The 21745-nt window shown below is 43.2% G+C and overlaps 1 protein-coding gene across 4 annotated transcripts in view; it reads left to right on the forward strand.

Moving 5' to 3' along the window:
- The window catches only part of CLEC16A (C-type lectin domain containing 16A), a 212605-nt gene that overhangs the window by 48383 nt on the left and 142477 nt on the right, over positions 1–21745 (forward strand). For 3 of the 4 annotated variants that reach the window (XM_054589574.1, XM_054589577.1, XM_054589578.1), the window contains exon 10: positions 6606–6837. In XM_054589574.1, the coding sequence (XP_054445549.1) occupies positions 6606–6837 (232 nt within the window). The remainder of the gene's footprint in view (positions 1–6605; positions 6838–21745) is intronic. The other variant, XM_054589576.1, reaches the window with a different exon arrangement.

Genomic DNA, 21745 nt, shown 5'->3' on the forward strand with positions numbered 1-21745 from the left:
AAAATGTAAGTGTGCTTGTGTGAGTGTGCACACACAGTGCCGCCTGCCTTCTTTCTTTCCCCAAAGATGAAATCTTAATATATTCAAGGGGAATTCCAGTCACGATGGCGGCATAGGCAGGCATGGCTCGCCTCTTCTCACAACCACATCAAAATTACAACTGAAATATAGAACAACCATCACTCAGAACCATCAGAAATTGAGTTGAATGGAACTCTGACAACTACGGAATTAAAGAAACCACATCCATCCAGACTGGTAGGAGGGGTGCAGATGTGGAACGGGCTACTTCCTCACCTCGTATGGTAGACAAAAATTCAGGAGGGGTGTCTCAGGAACGAGGAGTCCCGGCTTCACACCAGGCCACCCAGCCCAGTGTTCCAGTGTAAGGAAGATAAGTCCCTACAACTTCTGGCTGCAGAAACCAGCAGGGATTGAGTTGGTGAAAGAAACTGCTGGAGTCTCGAGCAGTTCCTCTTGGGGAACCCACACATGGACTCACCTACTCAGACTCACTCCCTCTGAGCTCCAGCACTGGGGTAGCAGCTTGAAAGGCACCAATGGCTTACTGGGAGAAACTGAAGTGTCTTGCATCAAGGTGAGCAGAGGCCATTGACCCTTTTCTAAACCCTCTCCCCCAAGAGCTGGCAAGCTGGAGCCATATTTGAAACTCCCATCAACCTGGCTAACACTCCTTGATCCACCTTGGAGATACCTAGAGACTCTGCCCCATCCAACTTACGGGACCACCCAAGCTGCTTTTCCAAATGAATGGCTGATCTTGGCTCACGCTTCACAACTTCCTAAATCCTCTCAAACAAGCAGCATCTGGCCTCAGTGAGGCATTGGCAGCAGCCAGCCTAGATTCACAGGTTGGCTTTGCCTGGGAATCTCTAAGCCCAGCACAAGTAGCAGCCATCTCAAATTGCTTTATAGTACAGGCAGGGTGTCCCCAGGCAAAACACAGATGGAGGCTGACCTTGACTTGCACCACCCAGGAAAGCCCAGGGCCAGTGCACTCAGTGGACAGCTACAGACCACATTGGAGCACCACCATCTTGCCCCTGAACAGCTGATCCTCCACAGAGGGTGGAGGTTGGTGGTCACAGCCAGTCCTTGCAGCTGACTCGCCTGGGTAAATCCCTCCCAGTGATCTGCCAACAGCAACCCGGGCTCAACTGCAAGAGGGCGTACTCAGGCCAAATGAAGGGCGCACCTGGAGGACCTAACTTGGGTGTTAGGGGAGGATGTGCCACTGGACCCTGCAGGACACCTACTACTTTAGGCCGCACTACCAAGACACAGAGTCAAAGCAGCTCTACCTATTACATATAAACAATCACAGAGAATCTGCCCAAACGAGGAGACGAAGAAACATGGCCCAAATGAAAGAACATCAAAATCCAAATAAAGAGCTAACCAAAATGGAGGTAAGCAATCTATCAGATGCAGAGTTCAAAACACTGGTTATAAGGATGCCCAAGGAGCTTAGTTAGTGAGGACCTTAACATCATACAGAAGACCCAGTCAGAAATGGAGGCTACACTAGTTGGAATAAAGAACAATTTGCAGGGAAACAACAGTAGAGCACATAAAGCTGAGAATCAAATCAATGATGTGGAACATAAGGAAGCAAAAAACAACCAATCAAAACAACAAGAAGAAAAATCCAAAAGAATAAGGATAGTATAAGCAGCCTCTGGTCCAATTTCAAGCATTCCAAAATTTGCATCATAGGGGTGCCAGAAGGGCAAAAGAAAGAGTAAGAAATTAGAAATAGAAATCTGTTTGAAGAAATAGTGAAAGAAAACTAACCTAATTTGATGAAGGAAATAGACATGCAAGTCCAGGAAGCACAGAGAGTCCCAAACAAGATGGACGCAAAGAGGCCCACTCCAAAACACATCACATTAAAATGCCAAAGGTTAAAGATAAAGAGAGACTCTTAAAAGCAGCAAGAGAAAAGAAGTTAGTTACCTACAGGGGCGTTCCCATAAGACTGTCAGCTGATTTCTCAAAAGAAACTTTGCAGGCTAGATGGGATTGGTAAGAAATATTCAAAGAGATGAAAAGCAGGGACCTACAACCAAGATTGTTCTACCCAGCAAAATTATCATTTAGAATCTAAGGGCAGATAAAGAGCTTCCTAGACAAGAGAACACTAAAGGAGTTCATCATCACAAAAGCATTTGGGGAGGGGGTATAAAATATAATTTATTATAGTTGTCCCATTTTTATCCCCCTCTGCCTTGTATCCCCCTTTCTGCCAGAATCCTCCTGCCCCATCCCTTAGTTCATGTCCATGGGTCATACATAGAAGTTCTTTGGCTTCTCCATTCCCTATACTATTCTTAACCTCCCGCTGGCTATTTTGTACCTACCAATTATGCTTTTTATTCCCTGTACCTTTTCCCCCATTCTCGCCCCTCCCGCATCCTGCTGATAACCTTCCATGTGATCTTCATTTATTTGATTCTGTTCCTGTTCTAGTTGTTTGCTTAGTTTGGTTTTGACTTTGTTTTTGTTTAGATTCAGTTATTGATAGTTGTGAGCTTGTTGTCATTTTATTCTTCATAGTTTTTGATCTTCTTCCCTTTCTTAGGTAAGTCCCTTTAACATTTCACATAATAAGGGCTTGGTGATGATGAACTTCTTTAACTTTACCTAATCTGGGAAGCACTTTATCTGCCCTTCCATTCTAAATGATAACTTTGCTGAATAGAGTAATCTTGTATGTAGGTCCTTGACTTTCATGACTTTGAATATTTCCAGCCACTTCTTGCCTGTAAGGTTTCTTTTGAGAAATCAGCTGACTGTCTTCTGGGAACTCCTTTGTAGATAACTCTCTTTTTTTCTTGCTGCTTTTAAGATTCTCTCTTTATCTTTAATCTTGGGTAATTTAACTATGATGTGTCTTGGTGTGTTTCTCCTTGGATCCAACTTTTTTGGGACTCTGTGAGCTTCCTGGACTTTTATGTCTGTTTCCTTCACCAGATTGGGGACGTTTTCCTCCATTATTTTTTCAAATAAGTTTTCAGTTTCTTGCTCTTTCTCTTCTCCTTCTGGCACTCCTATGATTTGGATGTTGGAATATTTAAAGTTGTACTGGAGGTTCCTAAACCTCCCCTCATTTTTTTGAATTCTTGTTTCTTCATTCTGTACCCGTTGAATGTTTATTTCTTCCTTTTGTTCCAAATTGCTGATTTGAACCCTGGTTTCCTTCCCTTTCTTGTCGGTTCTCTGTATATTTTTCTTTATTTCACTTTGCATGGCCTTCACTTCTTCCTCTATTTTGCGACCATACTTAATTTCTGTGAACACCCTGATTACCAGCCTTTTGAATGCTGCATCTGATAGGTTGGCTATTTCTTCATTGCTTAGGTCTTTTTTTGGAGTTTTCCTCTGTTCTTTCATTTGGGCCATATTTCTTTGTCTCAGTGCATGGGCAGCTGCCTTGCTGTGCATTTTCTCTGTCCCAGCTGCCTGTCTCCACCTCTCCTGACAGTCTGGATAAATCTTTCTTCTTTAACTCCTTGGTTGTCAGACTTCGGTACATCTCGATTTTCTGGCCATTGTGGTTGTTTTCTATTTTTATATTAATTGTTGTCCTTCTTTTTGTTGTGCGAGGAAGCAAAGCCTATCTACCTATGCTTCAATCTTGGCTGGAAGCTCTGGATGTTTCTACCATCAGACCATTGTTATGTGAAGTGTTAAAGGGACTTATTTAATACAAAGAAGATCAAAACTATCAAAATAATATGGCAGAAAACACAAATCTATCAACAGTTGAATCTAAAAAACTAAGCAAACAAGAATAACAGACAGAATCATGGATACGAAGAGCATTTTGATGGTTGCCAGATGAAAAGGGTGTATGGGAGAATGGGTGAAGAGGTAAGGGATTAAGGTGTGCAAATACAATAGCCATGGGGATATAAAGTACAGTGTAGGAAATGGAGTAGCCAAAGAACTTGTACACGTGACTCATAGACATGAGCAATGGTGGAGGGACTGCCTGAGGGAGTGGGGGGTGCTGGGTGGAGGAGGGGCAAAGGGGGGAAAATGAGGACAACTGTAATAACATAATCAATAAGATATTTTTTAAAAAGGAAAGAGAAATCTTAATATATTCTTATGTGGATTTCCAAGAAAAATTTTGTCTATGCGCTCAGGTGGAGCCTTTGAAAAGCTTTACCTGAAAGGGACCCTATTTGTTCCCTCTTCTTGTTTTTTCATCCTGATGCTGTTTCATATCAGTCTGTCACTCTATGGAAAGATCATAATTACCTAACCGCTCCTCTGTTGATGGACATTTAGGTTATTTCCAGCTGTTTACTGGGTAGGATACACTTTAAAGGTTTGAAATTTCCCCAGCAAAAACATGCCTTCCCTTCTTCCACTCCTCAACACCTGATCACCGTGAAAAGCAGATCCCTTTGGAAAGTTTTAAAATTCATTTTCATACTTGGTTTTTTATTATTAATGTAGTCAGGGATAGGAAGGTAGCCATCATTTATATGTTGGATTCTTACTATATTTCCAGGCTCTGAAGGAACTTTCTGTCCATGATTTTATTTAGATTAAAGTCAGAATTACTTTCTCTGTGTTTTAGACCAGGAACCTGAAGCTCAGAGAGGCCCCAAAGCTAAGGTAAAGTTCAGCTATGCTCCACACAGTTCTGACCAGCCCCGGACTTTGTGCACTGTTTTATTTCCTTTAGTTCTGTCAGTTCTGTACATCTGTGTACACACAGAGCTCAGGGAGAGGTTTCTGCATCCGTCCTTGTGAGTTTCTGCTCAGTACTTCTAACTGGGTGGTGACTTGTTCCATGTTTGGTCTTGGTTTTCTGTTTCTGAGAGCTTTGATTGTGTATGGCATGATCTAACATTCCTTGGGAGTAAGTGGTGTTCAGAGGAAGGTGCCACTTCATCTTGGGGCCCTAACTTAACAGGTTCAGGTCCTTCATGAGAGGATGGCGGGGGAGGGGAGCAGGGGGAGGCGTCTGGGGCTGCGTTCGATCACACACAGCATCCTGAGTGGGCTCTGATGGATGCTGTCTGTCAAGCAGTGCACGCTTGGAATACTCTGGGCTCTCGGTGGTTGGCGTCTGTAATGCGCTATCTGTGTTTCCTGGATGCTAGAATCATGTCTCAAGTCATCTGTCATTTTTGTGGATGAATAATCCTAAGTGGGTAAATAAAAATTAATGTTTGGATTTGGATGCTAATTTAGCTTTCAATTACGTTTCGTTTGAGTGTTATTGAAATTAATTTGTGTTCCTTGAGCACATTCTACTTATTGGCAAGGTACAGTGGCCCCCAGAATACAGCTGGTGGTTGTTTGGGGTAAATTCAGAAGATGGATAAACCACATCAAGATAATGCAAAAGTTTACTTGAAAACTTTTTGCTTTTTAAAGGACAAAATGATGTCTGAACATCATCCAGATCCTAGAAAGAGAAAAACTCTTCATTCAGAATCCTGCCCCAAACAAATCAGACAGTTTTCTTTTGTCTTTGCTTAGTCCTGGTCTATTTGCATGTAAATACTTCTTAGACAGTACTAAATATGGAACTGAGTTTGAGCTCCTGGGGAAGCACTGCTGTTTTAGGCTTTGGGATTGGGCAAGCTTCTATTAAAATTCTGACTCCGCTGTTCAGTAGCAGTGCGGCATTGGGCAAGTTACTTAACACTTCTGAGCCTCTATTTTCTCATCTGTAAAGTAGGATTGATAATCCCTATATCTCCTGGTTGTTATAAGGACTGAGATACAGCCATGTTTCCCAGGATATTGGATATAAACCACTGGTGGCACAACAGACCTTCTTCATTTTTCTTAGAAACCTACTTTTTAAGAAAAAGCTTCTTTCTTTGGGGCAAGCTTCCTTTGGGTATAAGCTTTAACTCATCACTGATACTTGCTCCCCTTCTAAAGAAAGCCAGGATTTGGCTACCTTCAGTCACCTTGCTTTGTTTTCTGCTATTTACTTTTATATTAATAAGGTACATTGGTGTTTCATTTCCTTTAGTGATAAACTCTCTTTTAAAATAAATTTATTTAAATAAGAAGTTAATGATAATACCAATGTGCTCTAATTAAAACAGGAATTGTACAGATGGCATGTCAGTTTTAATCCCAGCCCTGTCACCTCCTGGCTGCGTGACCTTGGGTGGGTCATTTAACATCTCTGAGCCTCAGTTTCCTCATCTATAAAATGAGGATAATAATCGTACTATCTCATGAGGTTGAAAATTTTAAATGAGATAATATAGTCAGAGGCCTTAAAACACATCTGGCACATACAAAATTCCATAAAGTGTTAACAGAAATTTCTTATACAAATGATGACCTTTGGGAAGATTGGAGGGAGTTGGTGTTAGTGAAGTGCAGTTTCCAACATAGGATGGTGGGCAGTAAATGGTAACTGGTGCTATTGTTTTGATTATTTGATAATGATGATGTTAATAGTAGTCATAACAGCAAGCTAGGAGGTAGCATTTGTTGTTTTGGAAATGAATTTCTTGGAGCAGGAACTCTCAGCCAGCATGATAGGATCCAGTGAGATGCAAAGGTTCAAATCTGTTTGTTGTGTTCTACTATCCTAGGCCAAGCCCAGCATCCGGTGCTTTATTAAACCCACCGAGACACTCGAGCGGTCCCTTGAGATGAATAAGCACAAGGGCAAGCGGCGGGTGCAAAAGAGACCTAACTACAAAAATGTTGGGGAAGAAGAAGATGAAGAGAAAGGGCCTACTGAGGATGCCCAAGAAGATGCTGAGAAGGCTAAAGGTACAGAGGGTGGTTCAAAAGTCATCAAGACAAGTGGGGAGAGTGAAGGTGAGTGAGCCCATGAACTCTGCCCTGCTGCCCATGCTGTAGACCAGGCTGTCATTTGTATCTGGTCCCCCCTTGTGTGTCAGCAGGTGCTTCTCTTCATTCCTGACACTGGTGTACCTCACTCTAAACCAGTAATTCCAACCTTTTACTTTTCATGGTGCACATCAGGTAATTGCTAAAATTCTGTGGCACACCAAAATATATTTTTTGCTTATCTGACAAAAAAAAAATTAGGTACAATTTTGATTCATTCATACTATCTGGTTATTGTTGTGTTGGCTGCTGTCATTTTTATATTTGACAATCTAAGGGAAAAGAGTTCCGTGCCCCTGACTAAATAGGTATTGCATGTTTTAAAATTTTTTGTGGCACACCAGTTGAAAATTGCTGCTCTAAACTACCTTCAGACATTTGAAGGTAGATCTTGTACAAGTCCTGCTCTTACTGGATGGGTGACCTGGAGCAGGGTTCTGTACTCTTAACCTGTGCTTCACTTTCCCCATTTGTAAAACAAAGGTAACAGATAGTATTTACTTTGTTACTATAAGAATTAAATGAGTTAACATATGTAACATACTCAGAACAGTGCTTAGCCCATATCATAAGTATTTGCTGCTACTCCAACTGTTACTACTACTATTATTATCTTCGTTATTTTTATCATTATTGCTGTTATTTTTCCTGATTATCCAAATTATGATTTTTGACAGAAGTCATTGTTTGCAGTGAACTACACTACAGGAAGAAAAAGGGGCAGTGTTTAGTGAACTTACTGCTTTTAATAAGATTGTTTTTTTGGAATCAAATAATGAAATATAATCTCTTGGATTCTTCATTAAGATTTTTTTTAAAGTCCTATGTGTTTAGAGTGAGGTACACTTGTGTTTCCTGCCTATATGCTAAATAGGCAGAATAGCACAGCCCTCTTTTTTGCCTTTGTCAGGAATGACTCCTTAATTTTTCATCTCCCTCTTATTTAGATGCTAAGGCCTTCTCAATCTGGAGACAATGGTCTGCTCTGGGAGTAAGCAAGCTTAAACTGACCAGTTCCTTGTGTCAGGGGCCAGGCACACAGCCACACAGATGGGGTTCCTGGCCATGGCCCTGGGCACTCAGCGTGAAAGAGGTGATAGGGTGGAAGTGGACTGGGGGCTCTGGTCACTGGAGGTGAGCTCCCACCACACTCCCCAGCATAGGTATGAGCTCTCTTCAGTGCCCAGCTGTGGTCTGCTGGCCGTGTGGAGAATACTTCCTGCAAGCTGTCCTCCTGGGTCCTGGGCTAGTAGTGGCTGCTCTGAAGGCGGCTGTCTTTGGCCTGTCAGCCTGGACTATGTGAGTCCCTAGTCCCAAGCATCTGAAGCTGGGAAATGGAGTGACTCACTAAATCAGTGAGTGGGAACTCATTTGCTGCCAAAACCCATCCCCACTGCACCCCAGTGGCCCCATTCTGATTTTCTTGGCTGTTCTCAGTGAATGCCATGATCACATTTCAGTAAGTATCACCAAAGCACCTCTCTGGTGCCACCTGGTCCTTTTTTTAAGGCTTAGCTCTCCAGCATGCTTTTATTTCTGTTCAAAGCGCGCAGTAAGAATTTTGGCTCAGAAAACGTTTACCAACAAATACCACTTTGATGAGGAAGGGTATGAAGGGAAGAGGAGCAAACACAAGGGAAGCCATACTTGTTTGCTTATTTAGATCATTTGGATATTTTTTTTAAACTCAGGAGAAAATTGTCTGATTAATCCCTAGATTTAGCTGTCCTTTGGCCACATCAGGGGGCAAAGGGACGATTTTACCCCATTCTGTGCTTTGTGTTCTCATTGATTTTGTTTTGGGAAGATGCTACCCTCTTTCATTCCAGTCCTTTTAAGGGCTGCTCCCTACCCAGGCCTGTGCTGTGACTAACTGGTGTGGACAGGGCAGTCTTGGCCTTAAGTGCACAACCAAATGAGTCAGCCTGGCAGCCCAGTCCTCATGCACAGGGGGTTCAGTGGCTCCGCAAGGCTGCCGTTCCCGCCCACCATGGGGATCAGGGTGAGGGCTCCCGCACACCGAGCCCTTCTGCCCTGTGCAGGAGGCAAGGAGAGAATGTTCACCAGTTTCTAAAAACCTATCTTCCAGGCAGTCACTCAGCCAGGTTGTACTACGCAGGGTCTAGGAATTTCTCCAGAGGTTTGTTCAGTTGGTGCTGACTTCAGAGCTCAGTTAAGCATGGCTCTCAACCCTCTCAGCATTTTGGTACCTTATTTTCTCAAATGGGCATTTGTCTTTCCATCCAGTTCACCAAAAGTAAATGCAACTTTCATAGGCCTATCTGGCAAACAAACACCTAACTGGGCAGCAGGGGTTCTATTCTGGAGCTTTTTCAACTATATATTTGATTTCTTAGTTATTCTCATATTTGAAGGTGTGGCTGGCAAGTGTTCATTCCCTAGGCTATATCAGTGTTTCGGTAAAACTGCACAGCTGTTAATTCCTGTGACTTGGAAGGGCGTCAGGCACATTGCCTAATTCAGTTTCAAGCCAGAGGTCAGTGTTGATGGGGGAGGTGCCTGGGAGATGGGAAACCTGACTTGCAGATTTGCAGTCCTGTCTTGATGTCTAGGTTTACTGTGGGCCTTGGATGGTCTTCTCAAGTTTGGGGCCTTTCCTTCTGGAAATTATGAGTATAGAAAATACAGTTCATGTAACAATTTTCTTAAAGTATATTTTATTGATTATGCTATTACAATTGTCCCAATTTTCCCCTCTTTTTCCCCTTTTGCCCAGTACCCCCTTTCCCTCCAGCATTCTCCCCCCCACTTAGTTTATGTCCATGGGTTGTGCATGTAAGTTCTTGGGTTTCTCCGTTTCCTGTACTATTCTTAACCTCCCCCGCTCTATTTTGTACCTACCATTTATGCTTCTTATTCCCTGTACCTTTCCTCCCATTCTTCCCCTTTCCCCTCCCGGGTGATAACCCTCCAAATGACCTCCATATCTATGATTCTGTTCCTGTTCTAGTTGTTTGCTTAGTTTATTTTTCTTTTTGTCTTTTAGATACAGTTGTTGATAGCTGAATTTGTTGTCATTTTAATGTTCATAGTTTTTATCTTCTTTTTCTTAAATAAGTCCCTTTTACATTTCATATAAGAGCTTGGTGATGATGAACTCCTTTAGCTTTATCTCATCGGGGAAGCACTTTATCTGCCCTTCAATTCTAAATGATAGCTTTGCCGAATAAAATAATCTTGGATGTAGGTCCTTCCTTTTCATCACTTTGAATACTTCTTGCCTGCAAAGTTTCTTTTGAGAAATCAGCTGACTGTCTTCTGGGAACTCCTTTGTAGGTAACTCTCTGCTTTTCTCTTGCTGCTTTTAAGCGTCTCTCTTTATCTTTAACCTTTGACATTTTAATTATGATGTGTCTTGGTGTGGTCCTCTTTGGGTCCAATTTGTTTGGGACTCCCTGTGCTTCTTGGCATGTCTATTCACCAAATTAGGAAAGTTTTCTTTCATTATTTTTTCAAATAAGTTTTCAATTTCTTGCTCTTTATCTTCTGGAACCCCTATGATATGGATGTTGGCCCTTTTGGAGACGTCCCAGAGTCTTCTTATTCTCTCCTCATTTTTTTTTTTAATTTTTGTTTCTTCATTTTATTCTGGTTGACTGTTTATTTCTTCCTTTTGTTGCAAATCATTGTTTTGAGTTCTGGTTTCCTTCCCTTCACTGTGGGTTCCCTGTGGATTTTTCTCTATTTCACTGAATGTAACTTTCATTTTTTCCCTTATGCTTTTGCTGTACTCGGTGAGTTCTCTGAGCATCCTTACCACCAGTGTTATGAACTCTGCATCTGGTAGGTTGGCTATCTCTGTTTCATTTAGTTCTTTTTTTGATGTTTTGTTCTGTGCTTTCATTTGGGCCGTATTTCTCTGTCTCCTCAATTTGGCAGCCTCCCTGTGTTTGTTTCTGTGTATTAGGTAAAGCTGCTTTGACTCCCTGTTTTGGCACACCTGTTACATTGTATGGAGTGGAGCCTTAGGTAATTGCCAGAGTGTGGCAAGTGCTTCACCACTCTGTGGCTCTGTACATGGTTCGGGCGGGGGGGAGGGGTCGAAGAGGGGACTATGCTGTGGCCTGGCTGCTGGAGGCTTGCTCAGCACTCACCCTGTTTCCAGTTATTTCACCCACATCCCATATGTAATTCATGCCCCTCTAGCTGTTGCCCTGGTTCCCAGAGAGGGTGGGTTTGCATATGTTCCAGGACCATTTGGGCCCTTTAAAGAGACTCTACTGAGAGTTTCTTCCCTACCCCAACCCCCACTGGTTTTTACAACCATAAGTTATGAGGCTTTATTTCCTGACTCTGGAACCCTGGGCTGTGTGGTCTGGCCTGGGGCTGAGATCGCTTGCTCCCCAGATATCCCTCCCAGTTTTTATCCACCAACGTGAACGTGGGACGATCCGTTCCACTAGCCGCCGCCACCACTGCCTCACCACTGCCATTTCGCCACCACCGCACCATTGCATCCTCTCTGCCCAGGCTCCCCCTCTCCATCCCGCCACCTGTCTAGGTGAATGTGGCTTCTTTAAATCCTTGGTTGTTGGACTTCCATACAGTTCGATTTTCTAGCATTTCTGGGTGTTTTTTGTCTTGAGGTTAGTTGTGATCCTTCTTATTGGTTGTGCAAGGAGGGGAAGTATGTCTACCTACACCTCCATCTTGACCAGAAGTCCACAGCTTTTCTTTTAAAATGAGGGTATGTTAGTGTTCTTGAGTTTGCAAGATTTAGAAATTAAGCTCAGGTTGGCTTAAGCAGAAAGGGTGATTTATGTTTCTGCAACTGAGAGGCTAGGCAAGGCTGGACCTAGATACAGCAATGACCATTGGCAGTGCCAGGCTCACATCCTGCCAACTTAGCACCAAGTGGAAAAGGAGCTGCTTCTTCCCACTAGCGGCAGCTGAAGTCTGGGGTCTGATGCTTGTTAGTGATGGACCTGGCTTGCCCTTCCCCTGGAGAGGGATATTCCATACTAACTGGCCGGGACAGGGTCACATGTTTGCCCTACAGTGACTCCCTCAGTAAAAATGAGGTGTGTTCATCCGAAGAAGGGGGCATAGATGCCGGGCCAGCGCCAACAACAGAATCTCCCCTAGAAAGCCACAGTATTTCAGTGTCCTCGTCCCATCAGGACCGTCTTTTTCCTTCCTGTCTTAAGGTGGATATGTGGCTTTCTCTTCCAAATGGTCTCTTCTCTAGTAAGCTTTTTGCATTGTCTCTGGATCTAGGGGCTTATTGACAGCCTAGTTTTGACAGGCACAGGTGACTCCTCAGTGAAGAGATGCTGACACCAGTTGCCCCCTGCCTACCCCGCCATCCCCATGTTAGTGGTGAAATCTTTACTTAAAAAGGTGGCCTAAAACATAGGAGTAAAAAGACATGTGGTCACAAGTCACAATTTTGCCATGACCTGATTTGAATGTGACATTAACATGTTTTTTTCTACAATTGCAGCACCAAAAATTCACACCTCCTCCACATTTAAGTCCAGACAAGGAAGTTGTGTGAAATGAATATGCACCCCTGGACCCTTCACTCCCATCCCCGGTTTGCAAAGAAATTTGCTCCACCTCAATGTGATGGGCGATTCATTCTGAAACCAAGAAAATCACAGGGCCCCTAAGTTTTCAGAAACTGAATACTAAAAGGAAGACGGAGGGGTGCCCTAGTCCCTGAAGCCAGAGCAGTGTTCACTCGGTGTGTGTTCGTGTCTTAGCTTGCTCTGCAGTCTGAATACGCAGTTATCTCTATGTGGATTCTCTTAGACCAGTAACTTAATAAACATGTGTGAGACAAGAGAAAGAATCATTTGAACTTCTTGTTTGAAAAATAGGATTTGGCTTCTGGTTTTTTTGCCTATGGAAAAGAGAGGCATCAATTTCATGGCCTAACCTTCAGAGTCTGCTCTTGTCTTGGAAGCTCAGCAAGGGCAGGGACACAGGGGACAGCAGTGACTTTGAACCTGCCAGGTCAGCTGGGAGTTGAAGGGTGCCTGGGAGCTTGCAGCCCCAACTTCGCTTTTTTTTGGTTTTGTTTTTGAAGTTTCTACTAACATGGAATGCAGGCTGGCCTCATTTCTGGTTCCTCTTGTAAAGTCAGAGTAAACCCCAGGCCCAGCAGAGTTTTCCGATTGGGGTGAGCCAGGGACTAGCTATCAGGCAGTTAAGAGTCTAAATCTGAGACCTACAGGTCTGCTTCCACACAGCTGTATGACCCTGGGCAAGTCATCGCGTTTTCTGTGCTTCTCCACCAAGAGGGGCTTCATAATGCCCAGCCCTCAGGGTGTCAGAAATAAGAACATTAGTGCCTCAGCATTTAGCACGGGACACATGGGCACTGAATAGCCAATCTGGCCAAGACGGTGAGTAGAGTGAGGAACTTGGAAGCAGTCCTTGAGCTTAGCTGGGGGGACTTTGTGCTTGGGCACCCCAGCAACTTCCTGGGTGGGGGAGAGGCCTTTTTGTTGTTGTTGTTAATTTCTATAAGGAATAGTGAGGTGGCTGTGAGTGTGTGAGTGTGTGTGTGTGTGTGTGTGTGTGTGTGTGTGTGTGTCTAGAGGGAGGAGAAGGATTGGCAGGCTGGGCTGCCGTTGTGGAGAGCTGTGGGAGTGCCCACTTTTCAAACGGGCTTTATTAGTATAAGGAGAAGAATTGGAGGTTAGTTCAGACAAATCCTCTGAAAAGCAACTTCCCAGAAAAATACTCTGAATTCAATCTTGTGCTATTCAGTAAACAATAATAAAAAACAAAGAAAAGGATGCCCTAAATACTCCTCACTTACACACCCTGTTGCTGCTAGGCCCTATTTGCCTCTTGAAATTCTGCTCTAAAGCCAGCCAGTAGCAAGCACATCTTCCCATGTATCCTACGTAGCCAGCAAGGGCATCTTTCACCTTCTTCCCTTAATCTTTTTAAGGCCTCCTTATTCTCCCCTTTCCCTCTTTTTATCGTCTGTCCTCGTTGTGATTGCTGGTATGTAGCACACAGAGGGCAACTGAGAAAATCCTGGAATTTGTGAAGTCAAAGACTATTGGGAGGTCATGCCTGCCATTTCCCTGAAAAGTAATTCATTTACCAAATATTAATCAGATTAGAATGTACATCATCCCAGGCAAGTTGATGAATTATTGCTGTTATTTAAAAAAATCAAAGTGTCAGAGTATTGGGGAAGCTCATGGATTTGGCCAGAGTTGTCAGAGAGGGACATCCTTGCACATTCAGGCTTGTGTGCAGTCATCACCATCGTCCAGCCTCAGAACTCTTTTCATCTTCCCAGGGTGAAACTCTGTCCCTCATTAAACAACTCCCCATTCTTCCTACCCCTAGCCCCTGGCTACCACCATTTCATTTTCTGTCTGTCTGAATTTGACTCTTCTAGACACCTCATAAGTGGAATTATACAGTATTTCTCCTTTTGTGACCGACTTCTTTCACTCAGCATAACATCCTCGGGGTTCATGCAGGTTATTTATAGCAAATGGCAGAATTTCCTTTTTAAGGCTGAACAACATTCTGTTTTTAGGATAGACACATTTTGCTTATCCATTTGTTTGTCGATGGACATCTGAGTTGCTTTCACCTTTTGGCTGTTGTGAATAATGCTGCCACAAACGTGGGCGTGTAGTCCTCTTCTGCTCTGGGGGCTTTTGTGGAAATGATGGCAGCCAAGGAGAGCCTGGGCAGAGCCTGCTGAAGCCACAGGAGCTGGAGATTCAGGTTTCTTCTCCCACCGTCGCAGCCTCACCAGCAAGTTCCTCCTCTCCCAGAGGCTCAAGCCTCTCATTGCGTAATGGGGTCACTCGCTGGAATGGGTTGCTGGAGTCTTCAAGATTATGAGCCATGGTGCCTGACACAGAAACTAATGCCAAACAAATGCTCATTTACACAACTCAGTCAATGGGCAGTGCAGGGAGAAGAGCCCACGACAGCTGGGTGGGGGCTGAAGAGGCCCACCACCTTGGGAAAAAAAAAATCCCTCTGTGCCTCAGTTTCCCCTTCAGGGATTATGTTAGATCTGCATTGCCCCAGCTGTGGCGTACGGAGATTTTTTTAGGTGGGGCAGAGTGTACCTTAAAGACCATGGTGGGAGGATCCCTATTGAGTGACCAGCAGGGGAGCCTCAGGTTCAGGGGCACCATGTCTTTCATGCCTCTCTCCCAGTCAGTCCTAAGTTTCTCTTTTTCAATTGCAAAATGAGCACAATTGCCCTGGGTACCTTTTTATTTATTCATCATGTTATTTTCACAGTTGCTTTCTATTTATATTGATTTTACACTTATGGTACTACTTGAGATTAATTAAAAGTTAAAAAAAATAAAAATAGTATAAAGAACACCCATGTACCCTTGACCCAGTTTCACCTTTTAACATGTTATACCCCATTTGCTTTCTTATTTGCGTTTTCTCTGTCCCTCTACACACACACATACAAACACACACACATGCACACTCACAAACATTTTTTCCATCCTGCCCCTTCCCACCTAAAACCTTCAGTGTGCTTTTGCTACGATTAGGGTTTTCTCTTTCATGACCGCAGTACAGTTATCAGCTTCATAATCGTCTTGTACTGTCCATGTCCAGTCTATCCATTGGCCCATTAGTAATGTTCTTTGTAGCGTATTCCCTCCTTCTAGTACAGAATTCAGTCTAGGCTCAGGTAGTATCTTTAATCATCATGCTCCTTTAGCCTCCTCTACTCGGGAACATTGCCACAGCCTTCCTTTCTCTTTTACAACATTGACATTTTTGAGGGATACAGAACTTCTCCCTCCTTTGTTTTAATAAAATGTTTCTCATTCTGTCTTTGTTGTTTCTTTGTGATTAGATTGAGGTTATGCATTCTTGATTGGAGTACAGCATAGGTGACGCCATGTCTTTCTTGGGGTGTCACATCTGGATGTCCTTCTGTCCCTCATGGGTGATGTTCAATTTGGTCGCCTGGTTAAGGTGTTGCCCCAAGTTTTCCACCAGATGGCTACTTTATTTTTTCTTTGCAACCAATCAGCAATCCATGGGGACACACTCTGAATATGCAGATAGCCTGCGCCTCATTAAAATTTCCCCTTAGACTTGGCATTCGTTGATGCTTGTTGCCTGACGCAGCCTTTACCAGGCTGGTGGCAGAGTGTTGACTTTCCAGCATCAGCACTCTTTCCATGTTTATAAGTCAGCCCTCAGCATTCCATTGTAAACAAGATTCTTCTCTTGTCCCCATTTATTTATCTATCTATTTGTTCTTGTCATGGACTCATGGATTTCAGGTTTTTAGTGGATTGTATATCATTACTGTATTTAATTAATTTGCTGCTCAAATTGTTCCAGATTTAGCCATTGGGAATCCTTTCAAGCTGGCTGCTTTGTCCTTGTGATAAGCCCCCATCATTTTTTCAAGCAATCTTTACACTTTCTGGCATAACAAGGTATTCCAGGTTCATTTTGTATCTGCTCTGCCCATCCCTGAGATTAAGCATTTCTCCGAAAAGCTCTGGTTTCTCTCAATGGGCAATGGTATTAGAAGCCAAGATCTGGGCACTAGATGTGCTCATTGCTACTGCATTGTCTGGCTTTTTGGCCCTTTCTAGGGCCAGAGCTAGGAAATATATGCCTGTATGTGCACAAAATACACATTTATTCATGCATACATAGGCATACATACAAATGTTCATATACATACACATTTTAGAAATCATAAGTTTATGCCAATGCCTCCAGTTCTGATCAACTCCCAGAGGGCTATTTTCTGCCTTTCTCCATTTTAGATTTGTATCTCTTCCTCCACAGTGAGAACTCTGGCTCCCAGCATCAGTTGATCTATTTTCTCAATCCTATAAACACATCTAAGAAGTTGTTTATTTTTTAATAAAAAGTTCAGAACTATTTGTAATTCCCAGCCCATCCCCAGTACTTCACCTATCCCCAAACTGAGGGTATGGGGTTAAATATTGGGTTCATAAACTACTTGGATTATTCTGTCCTTCCTTTCTTTCCCCTCTCTGGGTAGGTGGGATATTGATTTGAAATAAATGTGGAGTTTTAAAATTTTTTTTTCATTTTAGCTTTTTCCCTTCCTATTCTTATTGATTCAATTTATTTTTTTAAATATATGGAATATTAACAAACTCAAAGCTTATGTCAGAAGGTGTGTTTAGATATATCCCTCCCTCCCATATTCCTTTCATCCTTTTCCCCACCCCACCATTGTACATAAGCAACTTGATTGTTTTCTGTAATATCCTTCCTGTGTTTCTTTTCGTAGCAAGAAGCATGCATATGTATGTTTTCTCATTTTCCCTTTTTTCTCACACACAGAATAGCATACTACATATGCTCTTTGGCAGTGTAATCTCTTCACTGAGCAATATCTCCGGAACTTACTCCATATCAGTTCACGGAGTTCTTCCTCATTTCTTTCTACAGCTGCCCTGCGTGTACCATAGTTTATTCAGCTAATCTTTATGCTTGGACATTTAGGTAGTTTCCAGTATTTTGCAATTACAGATAATACTTCAGTGAATACCCTTGTGTGTGTGCATTTTATTGTTACTGGAGGTGTATCTTCCAGAGAAACTCCTGCAAGTGGGATTGTTGGATTAAAGAGTGTAATAATGATTTAGTTTCCTTTTTTAAATTTTTTTTTATTTAGAAAGTTTTCTTTTAAAATGTATTTATGTTAAAAAGTGAGTGCAAATAAAATGATTAAATAAATAACAAATAATACAGGCAACACAGAGACATGGCAGAATTCTAAAGGCAGGCAGATGACTGACGTTTGAGCATAACTGGGCTAGGTTATTGTTGTAGTCCTTTTAGGCTCCGAAATAGAAACCTGGTTTGGGTGGGGGCTCATGGTGTAATAACTGAGGTTCAGATGGAGCCCCCTGGGAATTTAGCATCAGGACTTGAGTCCTTAGCGGCCATCAGTGGAAATCTGAGTTTACATGGGCCCACTGATCCACTTCCCCCAGTGGCAGAGCATGGCATGTGCATCTGGGAGGGAAGTAGGCACGGCGTCAGTGTGGCCGTGGGTGGAGGGTTGCCGAAGTGCGCACAGAATCATGCTGGACGTTCGGGTGTGGCATAAAGAGGGGTTCACTTTGACCCTGAATCACCAGGATAAGTCAAATCCTTTTTTAAAGATGGCTATAGAATATTTTTAGAGCAATAAGAATCTGAGGAGACCCTCTCCCCCAAAAACTTATTACCCACCCCTCTCATGCCTGTGTAGCCTTTTGCATACAGGGAGTTGGCAGATCTTAGGTTTTAAGAGTTGTTCAGATAAAATTGTTAAAAAGAAGCTAGGAAAAACTCTTTTGGCATTGGAAAAACTGTTCTATATTCACCTCGAAAAGTAATCTAAATGGAATGGCTCACTCCACAACTATACTGGATGGGTCAGGAGTATATGGGAGGGAGAAGGGTGCAGCTGTGAGAACCAGGGCGACCCAGCCAAGGTTTGGAAGCCTTGTTCTGTGTGGAGAGGCCCTTGTGGGCCTGGTCCTGCATTGGATGTGACGTGAGAGGTGGGGAAGGGGTGCCGTCTTGGCTTTCGCTGTTACTTTTCTAACTATATTAAGAGTTAGAAAACTCTTAATATATATATAATATATATATAATGCTCTTCTGGGTTTCCATTACTTCATCTGCAGTATTCAGGACCAAACTAGTGGTGTTTTGGTAGTTTTGTGTGAAGTTCCAGAGTTTTACAAAGGAGCTTTAGAAGCCTCTGTGGAGCCCCTGAGGGAACCGAGGGTTAGAAGGGTTGGGACCCACCCAAGTCTTTACCTGGAGCAACTCTGCTCTCATCAGATGGCTGTGGTGGTGTGCCGTGGGAAATTGTCATTCAAAATTAATGTTTATCTGTTTAACAAATTTTGATGAGCACTGGACTGCATTATCTCTAACCTCTCCTTCCTCTGCTCCAGAATTCTGATAGTGTCCAGGGAGATTAAAAACTGAAAGGGACCAACCACATCACAGCAAGCTTATTCTCCAAACTGAGGCTCCAGGGTTTAGCTCCATCACTTGGGGGAGGTAGTTGGAGCTGAGTTCCTGCTGTGACAGAGGGGCTGGAAGGAAAGGGAGCCTGCAGTGGAGGAGGAGGCAGGTCAAAGGTCACAGGGCAGAAACCAGGGTGGAAGGCTGGTGCTGTAGTCTAGTGTGGTAGTCTTCATATGTCCTTATTGGCACACCCTATCAGTAATCACAAACAAACAAATAAATATTTAAGCATGCATCTCCCAAATATAAATACATTTATTATAAATTATACATTTGACATTACTGTGCTAATGCTATACACATTGTAAAAACCAACAAAATAGGTTTTTTAAAAGATAAGAATAATTAAAAATAAAAGAGGTACTGCCCAGTGGATCATTTTGCGTATCCACTGAAGTACCTGCACCCCACTGTAGAGAAGACTGGAGTAGCTGGGGGGCACCTCAAGGAGGTCAGTGAAGGTACAGAAGCAGGGACAGGAAAGATGGATGGTTCCCAGACAGCAGTCTGCGCCACCTCCTGCGCGTTGTCATATCCATGTGCTACTTGAAATACTGTGTACTCAGTAGACTCTGTGAATCCACTCACGTATTTTTTCTTAAATTTAACCTCATCCTAAGCAGTAACGTTCACAAAAAAAACAGGCTTTCTATGCAGTTAGAATTTTCTTCTAATGTACATCAAAATAAATACAAAACTATGCAAAGAAAACGTTTGTCCACAAATCACTTAAAAATCATGTCAGCCCCCACCTGTGTAGTTGGGGACAGCCCTGAGAGAGACTTCAAGCAGTGGCATCTGACTGCAGACCACAGTGCAGGGAGGGAAAAGGCTGGGGAGAGCAAGGCTCCCCCGTCTCCTGCCAAGGTCCAGGCGCATATGGACATGTGGGAGGTGCACTCATCCACCCCACAGGATAATCGCAAGCACAGTCATGCTTAACAGCATCCCAGAAAGGTGGTAGGGATGTATGTGACGCTCCCCTGTGAGAACACTGTGCACAAATTGGACGCAGGCTGGGTGGGGTTATGGATCACCCCGATCTATGTTGCCGCTGTCAGAACCTCCCACATTGGGCTAGACCCTGCCTTCCCCCGGTATCTCCCACACTGGGCTAGACCAACCACCCATTTGTCCATTCCAGAGATATTGAGCACTTGCTATGTGCCAGGCTCTGGGCTAGACACTGGAGTTCTAGTGGCAAATAAGGCAGCTGAGGCAACTACTCTTATGAAGCCACCATTCTACTAAGGAAAGGCAAGTAGGCAACAAGAAAACCAATAAATAGAAAGTATAAAATCCAGGTAGTTATAAATGCTATAAAGTGAATTCAGGGTCGGAGGGGACAAATCTATTCAGAAGAATTTCAAATAATTTATGTAGTTACTCCCTCCGCAAGGAGTTAGAACATAACTCCCCACTCCTTAAGTGTTGGCTGTGCTTAGTGACTTGCTTCCAAAGAGTGTGAAATGAAAGGAGGAGAAAGCTACCTTTCCAGTGGAGAAACCTAAGCAACATACACTTGGCCAAGTGGTACAGATTAACATCAGCAGTCATGAGTCATGTTGATACCCTGTACCCTTGATATGATACGATGTGATGAGAAGGGCACTTCCTCTCTGTGGTCTTCCTCCCAGAAACCTATAACCCCAATCTAATTATCAGAAAAACATCAGACAAACCCAGATTGAGGGACATTCTACAGATTACCTGACTAGTTCTTCTCAAACTGTAAGGTCATCAAAAGCAAGGAAAATCTGAGAAACTGTCACAGCCAAGAGGAACCTAAGAGGACATGACAAGATGTAATACAGTTTCCTAGATGGGACCTTAGAACAGAAAAAAAGGTATTAGGGGAAAACTAAGGAAATCTGAGTGAAGTATGCAGTTTAATTAATAATTCGAAGCGGTAAAGGAAACACAGGTGAATATGGTCTTGAGGATGTCTCTGAGATGGTGACATCTGAGCCTTGGGTGATGGGACTGAGTCATGCCTGGGTAGGGGGGACCAGGGGTGAGGCATTCCAGGCAGAGGAGACAGCTGTGTGAAGGCTCTAGGGACAGTTAAGGAAGAGTGAGAGGAGCCCAGCACCGCTGGAGTGGCATTGGGTGGAGAGGCCAGGAGGTGAGGTCAGAGGTGGATGGGGGCCAAGGCCGTGCAAGGCCTTGACGCATGGAGGCATTTGGACTTCATCCTGAATGTGGGGGAAGGAGGTGCGGAGTTTTGAACAGAAGGGTGACATGAGCTAATTTCCACTTAAAATCACTTGGGTCTGTGTAGGGAACAAACTAAGCAAGCAAGAAAGGAAGCAGTGGCCAAGTGGGGCCCCTACGTAACTCCAGGGGAAGACAATGGCAGGGGTCACGTCAGAACCCAGGCATGCTCCCATCTTTCCTGAAACAGAATTACAGGTTCACATTTTAATCATTGGTTCCCCTCATTTTGTCTCCCAAAGATGGGAGAATGAACTGAATTCTTGGTTCCAAGAACTAAGTATTTGAAGGTCTATATCCTTGTGTCAAAGAACTCTGTTAACAGAACACCTTACAGTACAACAACTATCCATCTCTAATTCAAGATGTTCTTGATTGGTTTATACATTTTTATGAAATATAAAATGTACACCATGCTTAAATCAGTAGCCCTTCTTTAACTGGGAAAACTAAAACGTGATTCCTAATCTCTCTCTGCCATCCAGAAGTTGTAAATAAGAAGGGAAAACAAAAGACTTCAGTCACATCAAAGCTTTTTCTAAAATGTAAACAATTTGAGAGTGTTTTCAGTGAATTTGGTTATGTTTTATCAACCACATATTCTGTGCTGCCTCAACTCCAGGAAGGAAGTGTGATATCAAAAAGTAAAATA

The sequence above is a fragment of the Pteronotus mesoamericanus genome, unplaced genomic scaffold (genome assembly GCF_021234165.1).
Source record: "Pteronotus mesoamericanus isolate MK-2021 breed Mesoamerican mustached bat unplaced genomic scaffold, CSHL_Meso_final scaffold_167, whole genome shotgun sequence".
NCBI classification, from domain to species: Eukaryota; Metazoa; Chordata; class Mammalia; order Chiroptera; family Mormoopidae; genus Pteronotus; species Pteronotus mesoamericanus.